The sequence below is a fragment of the Pelmatolapia mariae genome, linkage group LG9 (genome assembly GCF_036321145.2).
Source record: "Pelmatolapia mariae isolate MD_Pm_ZW linkage group LG9, Pm_UMD_F_2, whole genome shotgun sequence".
Taxonomy (NCBI): Eukaryota; Metazoa; Chordata; class Actinopteri; order Cichliformes; family Cichlidae; genus Pelmatolapia; species Pelmatolapia mariae.
The window spans coordinates 2,220,406-2,235,847 of NC_086235.1; the positions used below are offsets into that span (position 1 = coordinate 2,220,406).

At 46.1% G+C, this 15,442-nt stretch overlaps 1 protein-coding gene across 2 annotated transcripts in view; it reads left to right on the top strand.

The window, feature by feature from the left end:
* Window positions 1-1,772: 1,772 nt before the first annotated feature.
* Window positions 1,773-15,442, top strand: part of LOC134634084 (melanoma receptor tyrosine-protein kinase-like) — a 39,438-nt gene continuing 25,768 nt past the window's right edge. For both annotated transcript variants that reach the window (XR_010094816.1, XM_063483145.1), the window contains exon 1: window positions 1,773-1,998. Coding sequence is in view for 1 of the 2 variants with exons in the window: in XM_063483145.1 (XP_063339215.1) it covers window positions 1,917-1,998 (82 nt within the window). In the remaining variant the exon portion in view is untranslated. The remainder of the gene's footprint in view (window positions 1,999-15,442) is intronic.

Consider the following 15,442-nt stretch of genomic DNA (forward strand, 5'->3'; position numbering starts at 1 on the left):
ATACCCCGGGTCCAGGTACCCTCGCCCCCAGAGGGGGAAACGGCACCCAGACCCAAGAGATGTGACCCTTTCCCCCGGGGTGGAGGCAAGCAGACCGCCCCAGGCCTCGCAGAAGCAGGGAGGCCAATCTGTCAGCCAACACCTCCTCCCAGCCCCCCGCCCCGATGGCTGGCAGAGAACGGGGGTGTGTGAAGACCCCATACCTCCCTCCTCCCGCTCATGTGTAGTGTTGCTGCGTGTTGTTCTAAAGTGCATTTAAAACAGGGGAGGGCATGGTGCTGCTGCCAGAGAGCAGCAGGTGTTAGCACGGCCCCTCCCGAGAACCCTCAATGTCTACATGGATTTAAAATTGAGAGGTGGGCACCGGCGCCAGAGGTAGGGTTGAATACTCAGACCATTCACTGGACGCCGTTGGCGTGGTCACCCTCAAGGCCCTATATATATGTGTGTGTTATGACAGTGTGAATAATGTGGATGTCTAAGTTGTGGAATAAAATTCAATTAAAAAAAAAAAAAAAAAAAAAAAAAAAAAAGAGAGTGACAGACATTTACACTCATGTCCACACCGACAGCCAGGTGAGAAGGCTGGAGAGAAGCCACACGGGCACAGGACAACACGGAAACTCAGCCAGGGTTCGAACCAGGAACCTGCAGCCTGTGAGGCCACAGTGCTGAGCGACCCACCTGACTCAAACTGCACTTATTCCGTGTTCTCTAAAGAAAACAAAGAAACGCTACATAATTCATAATGAGTCTAAAGTTATCAGATTTTACCTAAACTGTCAGAGATGACAGAGAGGATCACGAAACCAGCTCTGCTCATCTGTGGCTCACTTTCATTCACCTGCTCTCAAACAGCCACTGCTCGTGGCCACCAGGGGGACCCAAAGAGGAAAGAAAAATACACTTTCTTTATTGTGTTTCTAAATCAGACTCTCCCATAATGAGAACTGTTTGAGTTTCAGGTCCCTCCTCCTGTGTGTCTGTTTGCAAAGTAAAGATGCAAAATACTGTGAAGATGATTGGAGTGATGTTCATACACCTGTGGGATAAAACAGGCAAAACACAGAAGCAGAAAAACGAAATGAGCGTTAGCTGCCACGTTTTCCATTCATTGCGGTTAGAAATAAGAAGTCAGAGCTTAACAGATTTATCAGAGCACCTGCCACAAAACAAGGAAACACGAGTATTTTAGACATTTAGAAAAAGAATTAATTACAGCTAAAAGTGGTATTTTTGTGTAAGACACAAATAACAAACTGAAAAGATTTTTTTTTACTAATCTGAGAAACAAGAAATGAACCAGGAACAAAATTCAACACTGAAACTGATTTTCTGTTCAGGATTAAAGTAAATCAGTGAGATTTGGAGTTTTAATAAACAAGAATATCGAAATGTTTGAATAAAGAACACGATGTGAGTCACGGAGCTGCTGGATTGTTTCAATGTCAGAGTCACGGACGACACCGGGCTGTGACCCCTCTGTCACTTTTTTCTTCTTCACCGTGTTCAGTCATTAGTGGATAAAGCCCACAGTGCGTGTTGTTCCACATTTCCACAATTTCCCGTTCATAAAGTGAGAAGTTGGTGTCTTATTATCTTTACATTTCCGTTGATTTTACTTCAGTTTTACAGCTTAATGAAAGTCGATCCTTTGTGTTCCTGTGCGCACGGACACGCGGGTTTGGGTGTCATGTCAATAAAGCTAAATGGATTTGAAGTACAAAGGAGGGAGGTGTGGAGGGAGGTGAGGGTGGAGGAGGTGTGGACTTCCCCGCTCCGAGCTCGGAGCCGTCACTCAGCTGCAGGACGCTCTGGAGATCGCACAGTCTCTGCTGTACCTGCTGCTCATGGAGGAGTCCGTCCACGCACTTCACGCACACTCCGAGTACCCGAGTTAGAATCGAATCGCGGACATGAAGCTTCTCTGCGGAGGAGGAGCGGCACTGCTGCTGCTGCTGCTCGGCCGCTGCTGCTGCACCACTCCCGACAGGAGAGGTAGGAACCGGGGACGGAGCTCCGGGGGAGGGTTGGAAAGTTGGTGTGTCTCCGCTGAGGGCACCCGCTGCGGCTCAGCTGCTCCTCTGGCGCCGGGATCACACATGTGATCTGGGGTCTCAGAGCTCGTGTAAAAGTACAGAAACTGGAGCAAAGTGGTTTCAGAGTCAGAGTGAGACAGCCTGCAGAAATGATCATTACAGCAGATTCAGGATCAGAAAGTCAGTGGCAGTATTCCACAGAGGAAAACACGCGTGTCCGAACATCAGAGTCAGGACACAGATCTATACACGGTCTTAAAGGTTAAACCTTTAAAGTTACTGTACATGCTGAGGAAGTGACTTTTTCCTCCGTGATATCAAATGAATGTAACATCAGAGTGATTCCGCCGATCGGATCACTCACAGGAGGAAGTACGAGCCTCTAAATTGGAGTTAACTGGAATTAACAGGTCAGACTGCTCTGCGGGTTCAGACACAACCGAGGGGGCTCAGCTTCTCCCCAGGAGGTGCTTCAGCCACTCACAGGAGGCCCGCGGGCAGATTACATCTCACAGAGGGGTCGGATGGATGTGACCCGGGAGAGGGAGGGAGTGAGGATGGATACAGAAATGAAAGAAGCGTGAGAGGACTGTTAGGACCGAAACCGGTGTTGTGCCAAAAACTGATTGCTCGTATTTAAACTGCTATAAGTAACTTGTTGGGCTATAATATGTGAAACATGTGTCAAATGCATCCCTCATGGATGACATGAAGTCATCTTGAGCCACAAACAACATTCGTGTAACAAGGTAGAAGCTGCGATCAGTTTTTGGCAGTGACTTTTATATAACCTTTATTTATGAAGTTAAAAAAATCTCATTAACATTAAAAATGTCTTTTGTAAGAGTAAGCTGGCCAAGAGGACAGCAGCAAATATTACAATAGTTCAGTAAAAATATTTGAAGTGGGGATAAAGGAGCGGATTGGTTATAATGTCAGTACAATAACACAGTTTTAAAGATACTTGAAAAACAGATAGAAAGCAAATAAACAGTTAAAAACAGATGAATAAAGAAGCACGAACAGACACAAATCAGGTGCCTTTAAAGGTGACTGTGTGCGGGCAGCAGGTCAGTCTGCTGTCTGCTACAGCTCCTCAGGTGAGCGTCGAGGACTGATCGCAGGTTTAACACACCTGTAATAAACAGTAAAAAGTGTGTGTCTGAGCCAGAGCTGGAGCCATGTGTGGAGAAAGTTTGTGGAAGCTCGCGGCTCCGTTTGAAGACGAGAACGTTTAAACTCACACACACTGACGCTCATCGCCAATTAAACTTTCATTTCCTCTCGTGTTTGCTTTGCATCTGAGCCAAAGCTCGCATCTTCCCCACAGAGAACATGTGTCTCCCAAACAACACAGGAACATCAGAGTGCAGTTAGTTCATCTGTAATACTTCTAATAATGATGAGGCACGTGACATGTGAGAGGCTGACGTGACTTTGTGTGTTTTAAATAGTTTGATAATCAGGCTTTAAGTGAAAGGTGGAAAATGTTGCAGCGTGAGGATCTCAGCTCCACAGCTGGAGCCGTGAAAACTGGATTTATGTAATACCTGCGTTTATGTTTGGATTTGGAGCAGTGATCAGTGCGATTAGTCTGTCTGCATGACTCACAATGCATACAAGCATCAGGCTGAATGAAAGTTTGCAGAAAGGTGGAGCAAAGAAGAAGCCCATGTGAGTTTCATTAAAACTGTCAGACAAAGCATTGACTCTGGTGGAGGGCGCTCACTCTGCTCTCTGCTATGGGTCTAACAGGCTCCTCTGGTCACATTTGGGACTTTGTTATTCAAATATAGCTACTGTTTACTGCTCATCTGCAAGCTGCTTTGCAGCCCACCTCCACCCAGCTCCTTCTTTTGTTACTGACACTGATGCCTGCTCTGCTCTGTGATGGTGTTCTCCTCGCCTCCACCTTTCCATAAAAAGAGTCGCAACTGTCGGTGGTCTTTACTGAAATCAGTGATTGTGTCACACGCTCGGCCGCAACAATAGGGGCGGAGCTTTAATCAACCATTGTGTGATTATTGTTGTTGTAACTTGAGTGAAACACCCGAGGTTTACAGCAACACAAACACATTATTCTGCACAGACACAAACCTGCACAACAGCAGATCATAAAGACAACATTACAGTCCAAAATCAGAGAGGAGGCGGAGAATGAGTTCACACCCTGGGTGGAGTGGGTCAGTGTGGAGTCTGATTAGATGAGTGTGGGGATGCTCAGAGCAGAGAGCTCCAGGCTCATGGTGTTTTAGCTCTTATTACTGACCCATAAACACACGAGTCTGTATATCTTGGTTGTGAGAAGTTGTGACGTGTGCAGGACGAGTCCACAGTGTCTCAGTGAGCAGACAAGCTGCTGTGAGGTGGGACGTACGGCAGCAGGTAGTTAGAGAACAGGTGAACAGGATGTGACTCCAGCATCCTTTGGGCTCTGTGCAGACCTCACATGTAGCACCGTGTGTGTGTGTGTGTGTGTGTGTGTGTGTGTGTGTGTGTGTGTGTGTGTGTGTGTGTGTGTGTGTGTGTGTGTGAAACAGTGAATGCAGGTTGTACAGGCTGGAAAAGCACTGTGGGTTTACCACATCCCGCACCACATCTGCAGTGGGAACTACCGACGCGATAATCTAACTTAATGGAAGAGAAGAACTCCCCACTCACAGCTCAGAGTGGAAAGAGCACACGAGGCTCAGCATCATAAATAACATGCAAGTTAGACTTTAGAGAAGACACAGCAGATCTTCTTCCTCTTCTTTCTGCTCCTTTCAGAAGTCATCCACCTCCATCTCCTCCTGTCCCAGCCCTCCTCTGCCACACCAGCCTCTGCATGTCCTCCTGCACTGCATCCAGGAACGTGCTGGAAGTTCACTTTTAAACCCAGTTTGGAAAAACATGTCGAGAGGTCTTGGGAACAGATCCCAGAGATAAGGCAGGATGTGATGTCAGTTATTAGTTTATTAACAAGAGGAGGAAACCCTGAGCAGGAAGGGGAGGAGCTTCACATTAGAAAGAAATACATTTAAAAAATACAACATTTCTTTGAACGCATCATAAACTACAGCAGCAGGCAGGATGTAAACAGGAAGGAACGTTAGCAAAAACTTTATCCAGGATTAAATCCAGCCTGTAAGACTAATGGATCATTGTCATTGATCTCATGTTTGTCAGAAGGTGAGTCCTTCTTACCTGTGTGCCACAGTTCCCATCAGCCCCGGTGTTTCCTCAGGAAGTTTAACCTGCTCCTCAGAAAGAACAGGAAATGACACAGCTGATAAATGAATGTTGCATTTTTGAGAATTTGTCAGATTAACCTTTTATTTTGACAGTTTCTGGTTGGATTGCAGGGCATTATGGGAGATTTCAGTGTATGTCAGACCAATCAGGCTGCTCTGCTGAGATAAGAGTTTTATCTGTGTTGTGTGTGTGTGTAATAAGTGAAAACAGCTGACTGTGTTCCATCTTTGTTTCAACCACAATTTGATTAGCAGAAGGATTTGAGTGAGTCTGAGTGTATTTGTGTGACTGTCATTGTTGAGATTGGGCTGTTGTTTCACTGCTCAGGCAGACAGAGTGCCTGCAGGCCAAGACTGAGGGTTCAATTCTCTCTGATGTCATTAAACCAAAGATGGCGACCAAACAAGTCAACCCAGTCTCATGGCAGTTGGTGAGATAATCACAACCTTGTCTTGTTTTGCCAGAAAACAATTTGTATTTTGATTCGCGTTCCACAACATTATTTGGTGTCCCTGAACACAACAGTTCATCAGTTCATCATGTGCTCGTTAAACAGCAAAAAGCTGTGTGTGTGTTTCAGAGTTGGTATTCGCTTTAAATATATAAGCAGGTACAAATGTGTCGCTTTGTCATGACGATGCGCTGGTTGGGTTGAGAAAAATGGCTGCCATGTTTTTTTCTCTTTGTTTTCTTGGTTGCCATGGTGACACTCTCTTTACCAGAAACACGCCTCAGGAAATATGTCCTGTGAAATGCAGCGCTTACATATTCATGACCTAAAGCACAAAAAGAAAAGAAGATTGTATGAAGAAGTAATGTGTTACATATTACAAGTTACTTTCCTTAAAAGTAATGGAGTAGATGACTTAATTACTTGCCAGAGAAAGTAACTGGCTGCATTACTTTCATGTTACTGTGTAAATGAGCTCATTGCACTGTCACATAATTACCAGTTAACAAACTAAAGTCTCACGCTGACCCAGTCTCTGTCACAAACACACACACGCCAGCGTCCTCTCAGTTTGTACGTTTGAACACAAAAACGATCAGATCTTTTAGACTGAGCTGTTCGGAGACTTTAAGTGTGTGTCTGTGATGACACCAGCTCCTCCTCTGATTGGCTGCACTTTCAGCCGATTGTGTGTGCTGGGAGAGAGCAGCTGCTCGCTTTCTGTGTTTCTGATCCAGCTTCAGCTGCAGTAAATCATCAAACACTGATTGTTGTGGCTGCACAGAGCATCTGTGTGTGTGTGTGTGTGTGTGTGAGTGTGAGAGTTCCCATTGAGTTTGACTTTTTGGAAAGACCTTGGCAGTGTGTGTGCCTGTGTGTCCGCCTTTGTGTGTATGTAAGTGAAACTCGACTCCAATAATAAAGAAGACGTTGGAGCCTGGCGGTAACCATGGTAATGCTGTTAACATACCCAGCTGAGCTGCACCGACCAAAAAAATACGACAACAATCGGCCCAACTGAAAAACACCCCAAAAACTGAGCCGAGGTCAGCGGTGTAACTCTCAAAGCTCTCCGAGTCCAGCCTCAAGAGTTTTGATTGGCTGCTGGTTTAGGAGGGGCCTGACACGCTGAGCTTTTCCTCATGAAGCAAAGCGAACCACACACTGATGATTGAGCTTTTGTGTGCGTGTGTGAGGACGTCTGATGTGATGGTACCTGAACGTGTCAGCATCGTGTCATAGCGGCGGTGCTCTCCACCTGCACATCCTTCTTCTTCTCCTCCAGTTCATGGCCACTGGTGACCATCCCAGCTGGCGTAGGGTAAGAGGCGGGGTACACGTTGGACAGGCTTCCAGCCTATCACAGGGCCACACGCACAGACACACAACCGTCCACACTCACATCACGTGTTTGGACTGTGGGAGGAGTATAGAGAGGCCAGATGGTGGATTCAAACCTGCGTACTGAGAGGCGATGGTGCTAACCACCACACCACCACCCTGTTGTAGTCAGTTAAATTATTTTAAGTTGCTGTAACAACTCCACACTGTCATCACTGAACCCCAACAATCACTGACTCCCTGTGAGCAGCGCTTGGAGACAACAGGAAGAAGCCACCTGCAGAGCTGAAGCTGTGTGTGTGTGTGTGTGTGTGTGTGTGTGTGTAGATGAAGGTGATGATACTTTGCTTTGGGTTTGTGCGTCTTTGTGGTCGTTTTCACCGCATGTAAACACTCAGGTGTTTCCACAGGTGTGTAAACCTGTGTTTAGGTGGTTGAGTGAGTCCCAGCTGTTTTTGGCTTCTGTCAGTTTCACTGAGGTAGTCACACAGATATCAGCTGTCATGCTGAAATGTCATTTTCACCAGTGCTGAGTCACTGACGGGAATCGCTCCAGACTGCTGGGAGCTGCAGGTGGGAACGAGAACTTGAATCTAACCGCGTTGGCGAGTTAAGTCCTTGTTGTTGTTGTAATGAATGAGAGACGCTGTGTGTGGTAGATTTCGCCCGTCAAGAGCAGCCTGTGGGATTTTCAGAGCAGGAATGTGAAAAATGTCAATAATGGAGCTGAGAAAGTGCTCGCCGGATTATACAGGCCACTCGTGTACCTGCGTGCCCGCACGCCATCACACAAAACCCACTCGGTGCTTTAGAGGCTTTTCTCACGACCTGCTGTCTCTGTTGGGTCGGGCTCTGAAGGTTGGAGCTCACACGCAGCCCTCATCGGGCTTCACACCTGCAACCTGCAGGTATCTGCATGGAAGATAAACAGCTGATGATTGTCACAAACTGCATGTAATGACACAGCAGCAGGAACGAGCTTCCTCTCAAAGGTCTCTGGACTCCACCTTAGAGACTGGGTGAGGGGCTCAGAGGAGAGCTGCTGCTCTTCTACACTGAGACAGCTACCTGACTCACCTGGAAGCTCCTAGTTGAGATGTATGTCCTCCTGGAACAAGCTGCAGGGCAGACTCAGGATATCGGGAGAGTTTCAGTGTCTCAGCTGGCTTAGAAATGCGTCTTTGTCCTCGTGGCTGAGGAGGAGGTGACTGAGACTTTGCTTAGACTGCTGTGTGACTTTCTGGTTGAGGGTGAGGTGACCACATGGATGCTCACTGGTCTGAAGCATCACTCAGTGAAATCATTTAGAACGGTTTCCTGACATACAGTCAGGTCCATGAGGTTTTGTACAGTGACACAGTTTAGGACGTCCTCCTTCAGCATCCGAGTCTGTTTGGAGCCTGTATTGACACTTTCAGGAAAGTTGGATGGGATCAAATTCAGATCCTTCATGTGACTCAGGGAACAACGAGGGAACAGGCCTCACCTGTCCAGCTGATTCTGAGCCTGTGAAAGTGTCACACTGTGGACGGCTGTGATTTCTAAGCAGCTAATGCAGTGTTTTTATTAAACCCCTTGAATTAAAGCTGACAGTCAGCACTTCAGTCACATTTTGATTGACTGATTTAAAATCCACTGTGGTGCATGGATTCAATTCAGCTTTATTTATACAGCATAACAACAACAGTTGCCTCAAGGTGCTTTACTTTGTAAGGTGGACTCTACAATAATACAACAGAGGAAACCCCAACACTCCGTATGAGCAAACGCTTTGGCGACAGTGGGAAGGAAAAACTCCCTTTTAACAGGAAGAAGCCTCCAGCAGAACCAGGCTCAGGGAGGGGCGGGGCCATCTGCTGCCACCAGCAAGGAAGACAGGACAAAGACATGACATGGAGCTGACGATTTGATGTTTTTCATTTACTTTCAGTCAAATATCATCAGATTTAACTGATTAATTCTTTGAAACAACTGATGGTCTTTGCAGAGTTCGCTCACTCAGAGCTTCCTGTCAGGCTGCAGGGCCGCACAGCCTGCGCCTATCAGATCCTTTTTAGGTGAAACGCTCAGGTTACTCTGTGCCAACCCAAAAGAGAGGTTATCTGTGTGGTTGGGAGCAGCGTACCAAAGGTCGGAGCACATGCTGGCTGTCAGAGAGGGAAAACTCGTTGGGCCCTTCTGGAATTTTCCTGAAACAGCGACAGAGTCAGAGTGAAGCAGCTTCCATCTCACAGGCAAGCACAGTCTCGCTCTGACCTGCAAACACTGCTGCAGGCAGGACACACACCCTCACACACACACACACACACACACACACACACACACACACACACACACACACACACACACACACACACACACACACACACACACACACACCCTGCAGATCTAACGATTAGTTTCTGATGTTGGTGTGTTCAGGAGGTTCCAATGGCGGACAGGATTGTGTGTCTGTGCATAAAACTGGTGCGCACACACGTGAACAGAGGAAGAAAAGATTTGGAGGCAACAAATGGAACAAGTCGTGCAGAGAGCTTTCACCCGCAGCCCCGCGGTTCCCCGGTCTGCCTCCAAAGCTGCATGCAACAGAATTGCAACACTTACTTAATCCAGTTTGCACAAACTGCTGTTACACACATTCTATATGTGCTTTTGTCATGACATCATGCGCACTGAGAGAGCGATGAACCGGTTTGACGGATCACACTTAATGTTTCTGAAGACACGAGTTCAGAGCCTGAAAATGATTTCATGTGGAAACAGAACGATGATTTTCTCAGCTGAGCTCAGACCTGCTGAGGCTGCGTTTAGACGGCCCCTCTCAGCTGGCTGAGACATTCCTGAAGACAGTGTGTGTGTGTGTGTGTGTGTGTGTGTGTGTGTGTGTGTTCCTGTCGTGGCATTTTGCAGGACAACATTATGTTTGTCTGTCTTCTCTGAGTTTCAGTCTTGTTTCCCGTAAACATGACAGGATGAAGTCTGATATGAACTAACATCTGTACCACACACACACACACACACAGACACACACACACACACACACACACTGATTGCAGGTGGTGATTGGGTAAATTGGGCGTCTCCACCCTGCAGTTGAGGTGTGAAGTTTGGATCTCGGTGCTGATATGAACACTTTTGCACCCTTCAGCAGACAGACTGGTTAGGCCTCACCGCGCAGCTTTAAACATCACGCCGTCTTTACTTCCACTTCGACCGTTTTAAAAGGACGAGGCCACGTCACAGTTTGAATGTAAACACAACAGTCATAAAAACAAGCGAAGGCATCACGGTGACGGCCCTCGGTGCTCGCCGGGCTGGACCCGTGCAGCTCTCGATCGTTGTTCACGTGTTTCTGTGTCGGGTTTTTAAAAAGATCGATGAAAGCACTTAACAGCAGTTTAAGCTCAGACGAGGCCTGACAGAGTGATCAGAAGCTGTCATTGATCGAGTTTCTGCTGCAGGGAAGGTGACCACTGCAAACCATTGATTTCCATCTCATTCACTTAGTTTCACCGTGAGCTTTTATTGGTTTGAGCTCTTTATTGTTGGGAGTGAATAACGATTTCCACCCTGGCAGCACAGCCTGTTTCTGCTTAAATAAACTGTCGGATAAAGACAGAAACGTCTGTGTCAATCCAAAACAATCAGAACTGATGAAACAGGACGGGCTCGGGTGTCATCGTTCAGTCTGAGCTTTAGGAACAGACGCTGCTGTTCAGATATCCACGTGGAGCTCGTGCGCTCGTCGCTGGGTGAGGCTGGATCACTGCGAGGTGGATGATTGGTGTTAACCGCATGTGAAACGGCTGTTTGTGTGCTGCAGGCTGCTTTCTGTGCTCAGCTTTACTGCAGAGGCTCCACTCTGTAGGATCACTGAAGCAGGTCAGTGTGATCAGGAGAGCGACAGTCAAACGACTTATTCTAACCAAATATGAAAAAACAGTGATGTGAAGCAGCTGTGACGCATGTTTATAATATTTCTCCATCACAGAAACCTGAACATGCTTCAAATCAGTGACACCACTGTGAGTAACACAGCAAACCCTGTTAAAAACATGCGACGAGTTTGTGAGTTTGAAGACGTGAAGGAACAATTTAATAAAAACAACAATGGCAGGATCGCATCCACAAACATCTATCTGACATATTTGTAGAATTCTACATCTGTTTATTTATCTGTCTGTGTGTGTGTGTGTGTGTTCATCCTGATCCCAAACCCAGCTCATCTCTCGGGTGTTTTGTGAATTCGGCTGAACTCTGTTTTCGTCTCTTTGTCTGTGTTTGTGTCTGAGAGAGAAACTGAAGGTCACAGCGAGGATGGCTCTCCATCTTCGGCTCCTCTCTTTTCCCGTCTGCTCGTCTTTGATCTTTTATGAAGATAGATTTCTGTCCTCTGTGAAGAAGCTGCCGCCTCACAGCGAGGACGCCGACCGCTCTGACTTTAGTTTATGCTGAGCGTAGTCTTTCCTGTCGGAGGGCTCAGCTGCTTCAATGAGGGCTGCATAAATAAAGATGACAAGAAAAGAAAGCAGGAGAAGAGTTAGCAGAGAAGAATGGCGGGGTTCCTAAAATCAGCAGAAAACACTCACAATTCATTAGAGGAGCGATGGACGTGAGAACAACATGAGACACATCGCTGATCCTCCCGCTGAAGCTCCACATTAACTTCATCACCGTGTTTGGATTCGTTTCACCTGAGACATTGTCGAGGAGCTCGGCTGTGAACAGGCCGTCACAGTAGAGACAAAGCTCTGGCACCGAGCTCAGTGAACGGGATCGCCTTCATCGGTTCAGCTTTGTCAGATTTATAGCAACGCCTGCAGCTGCTGGTTAGTGTCACCGTGTTTGTGTAGCTGAAAGTACGACACACAGCTCTGCGTCAGGCTGTGAGCAGCTCTGCAGGCCGATGCTGCTCAGGCTGCAGGAGAACGCTGGCAGGCGGAGGTGGACCGACAGGTCTTTTCACTCTTCATTGTCTGCTGTTAATTATGACCGCTGATAACCTTCAGCAGGAAGCATTCTTATTCAGTTTAAGCCAAACCCTCAGTTGTTTGTGTCCCTTAAACCATAAGCTATCAGATTATCAGATTATGTGTATGCTCGTCGCAGACTTGTTGACTTAGTTTGGGTTCAGATTTGTAACAAGTGTTGTGGCAGCTGATTGGTGGATTCAGAGCATCAACAAGAGGACAAACGGTCTCAGTGCTGAGTGACTGACCCTGATTGTGCTGAATGCTGAAGGTGGTTAGAGACGAGTCAGCAGCACTTCACTCATTACAGCTAATTCAATACTGACACACACACACGCTTGTTTTTCTATCTTAACGAGGACATCTCATTGACATAATGCTTTCCCTAGCCTCCTACCATAACCCTGAGCCCTAACCTAACCCAACGGTAACCCTGACACTAAAACCACATCATGAGCCTCAAACATGCCTTCAAACCCGTGTGGACGACATTTTGTCCCCATAAGTATAGTAACATTGCACTCTTCTGTCCTCACAAAGATGTCTAAACATGTACACAAACACACACTGATACGTCTCAGTGACCTCATTTCATTCCTCTGACAGAAAGTCCTGAAAAACCTTGAATGTTGCAATGAGAGAGGAAAAAGCACTGCTGTGTGTGTGTGTGTGCGTTATCTGACTCTCCATCTTTTGTGAAACAAATAAATTCTTTGCTCGTCTCTGAGCTGTGATTGGCTGCTGCTGTGATTGTGATCTGAATGCAGAGCGGTGGCTGACGGGCAGGCAGGTAACCCACCTGTGTGCAGGTACACGGTGCTGATGACGGCTGCGCAGTTATTGTCGGCAAATTCTTCCAATATCTATAGAAATATGAATAAAACAATAATATCAGTGAAATTCATCTTTAATCCGGTTTGTTGTCTGGTGTCTCAGAGTACGCAGTAAACAGTCACGACTGGTTAAACAACATGAACCTGCCCGAGGTCTGAACTATGAAGCCTGATTTTTTCTGGCTAACTTCAGGCTTAATCCTGAGTTTTCCGTTTTGTAAAGGTTGTAACTTCTGACTGGGATAAATCACCATGGTAACCTGTTCCAGGTTAGAGGTCAGCAGCTATGACATCTCGCCTACATACCAATCAATTCTTCAGCAATAGCGTCACCATTCCTGGAACCTCAGAGCTCAGTGACAGACAGCAGTAAGAAATGCAGCAATCCTCTGACGAACTTTATTCCTGTCTGTGTTTTTCCTGCTGGCTGACAATCCTGTTGTTCTACAAGCACGAGTATCTTAAACCACAGCAGCTAATTTATTCCAACCTGCTGAACTCGTGTTAAATTTGAATGTGGCTTAAACCTGTGTTTGGATTCAGCTTTCATTCTTTCCTCTCAGACTCTTGAAATAAAAGACTAAAACTGTCTTACACACATTTAAACATTCATTTAAAAAACTGCTCCATCAGAGTCTCTCCTGTTGTAATGACAGAGCTGTGATATGAGACAGTCACGGCCTCAAATATGATCAGTTTTATTAAAGCCTTAACTTTTTTCCAGTTTTATTCACCTCGTCACTTAAAACGTTACCTTCTTCATATTTCTTTAATATTATGGTTTAATCTTCCTTTGTAACATCAGTCGCACCGCTGAGTGTTCAGATGCCGTGAGCGTGAAGATTAAAGCCTGGATGGACGTCATGTGATCACCTATCCTGCTCACGTATGTGAATCCAGATCACGGCGAGCTGGGTTTGTAGTAAAGACACAGACATCTGGCTGCAGATGTGCGTAGGAAAACCAGGGGGCCATAAACAGTTACAGTGCGCAGACAAAGGAGCCACCTAACGACGGTGCTGTAATCTGATAGGACGCGCTGAGACGTGTGACCCGCTCGACGGAGCTGGAGGTGGTCGGTGTCACGACGGTGGTTATTAACTTTCTCCGTTAACCCGGGCTCTCTGCTTCTGGCTCTCAGCGTGCTCACATAGGAAAGGGTATTTCCAGTGTTGGCTGACTCTTCTGCACAAAATGAGTCAGAGATGTTATCAGATGAAGATGATAAAATGGTGATTCAAATCTATAAAGAGCTTAAAAAGCAGTAACATTTAGAAAAGAAACAGTAACACTGCTGCACAGTCTTTAATCTGGTGACCAATCACAGAGAGGAGGAAACAGGAAGCAGCAGATCACAGTCAAAATCGTTTTGTGTTTCAAATCATCAAATGAACGTTCAGGCAGCTTCAGTAAAGCGGCAGTCATAACACCATCACCACTCCGAACACGTGCTGAAGTAAAACATGACCTGCTCCGGACCAGGTGAGGTGTTCGGCACCTGTTACCATGGTGATTTAGCAGGTAAAGGGAGAAAACTGTGGCTTGAAGCTGGACACGGCTCGTGGAGACATTCACGTCGCCTCTGACTCTGATGATGAGAGCAGGCTGATGAACTCGCCTTATGTGAAATGACTCGGTCTAGCAAACCCAACCTTCACGAACACAACCAGGTTTTTAACCACTTCCTGTCCGCTCAAACACTCTGGGAACGTCTGACAGCGGGCGGCACTGAGCAGGCCTCGCTGCCTTTCTTTGCGTCCGCGTGTTGGAATCGATCAGTGTTTGTTTCTGTTCGATGAAGAAAAGGAAAACGTGAAAGCAGGATTCTGCGATTTGCTGGCTGACGTGCGACTGAGCGTACGTCCCTGCACACATCTGTGTTTGCCAACCTTGAAGAAAAGGTCAAACTCCGACTGATCACAAACCTGCAGCACAAAAGCAACAACATATTTTTTTCTGCGGTGTTTTCGTCTGACTGTCAAAACACTTGTGCACTATTATATTCCACACATGCTTCAGTGATATGAAATCAATCGTTTAACCGACTACACAATCATTTTTAATACGTTTCCTTTAACAGACGAGAAACTTCAGCTCAGCTTTATTGATGAGAATCAGAGGTAGTTATGCAGTATGTGTGCAGAAATGTAGAAATAGAGCTCCATTAAAAATGTTTCCTTTCGTTATCCTCATCATTTCATGTTATAATCATTAGCCTTGTAAACTGTTAGCCTGCCACAGATTGTACATTTATTTGTAAAGATTTTTTCAGTATATTTAATAGTACAGGTAAGCCTGCTGTACCTGAAGAATCTGCATATCGTTCGTATCACATCAGTGGATTACTGATGATAAAGCTGAGTTATTGTGTCTTTTAAGAAAAGGCTTCATATTTAAGTCAACACCATTGTTTCTATTGTGCAGTTGTTTAAAAGCTTCAGTTTTTGGAAAAAACTATAAAAATGTTTCATAAATTAATGTCTGAATTACTTAAAATCCCCCAAATATGATATATAAATGTTTTTAAGGCTTTTTATCTCTAAAGCATCTGTGAGGCAGTCACAGTACGAGCTG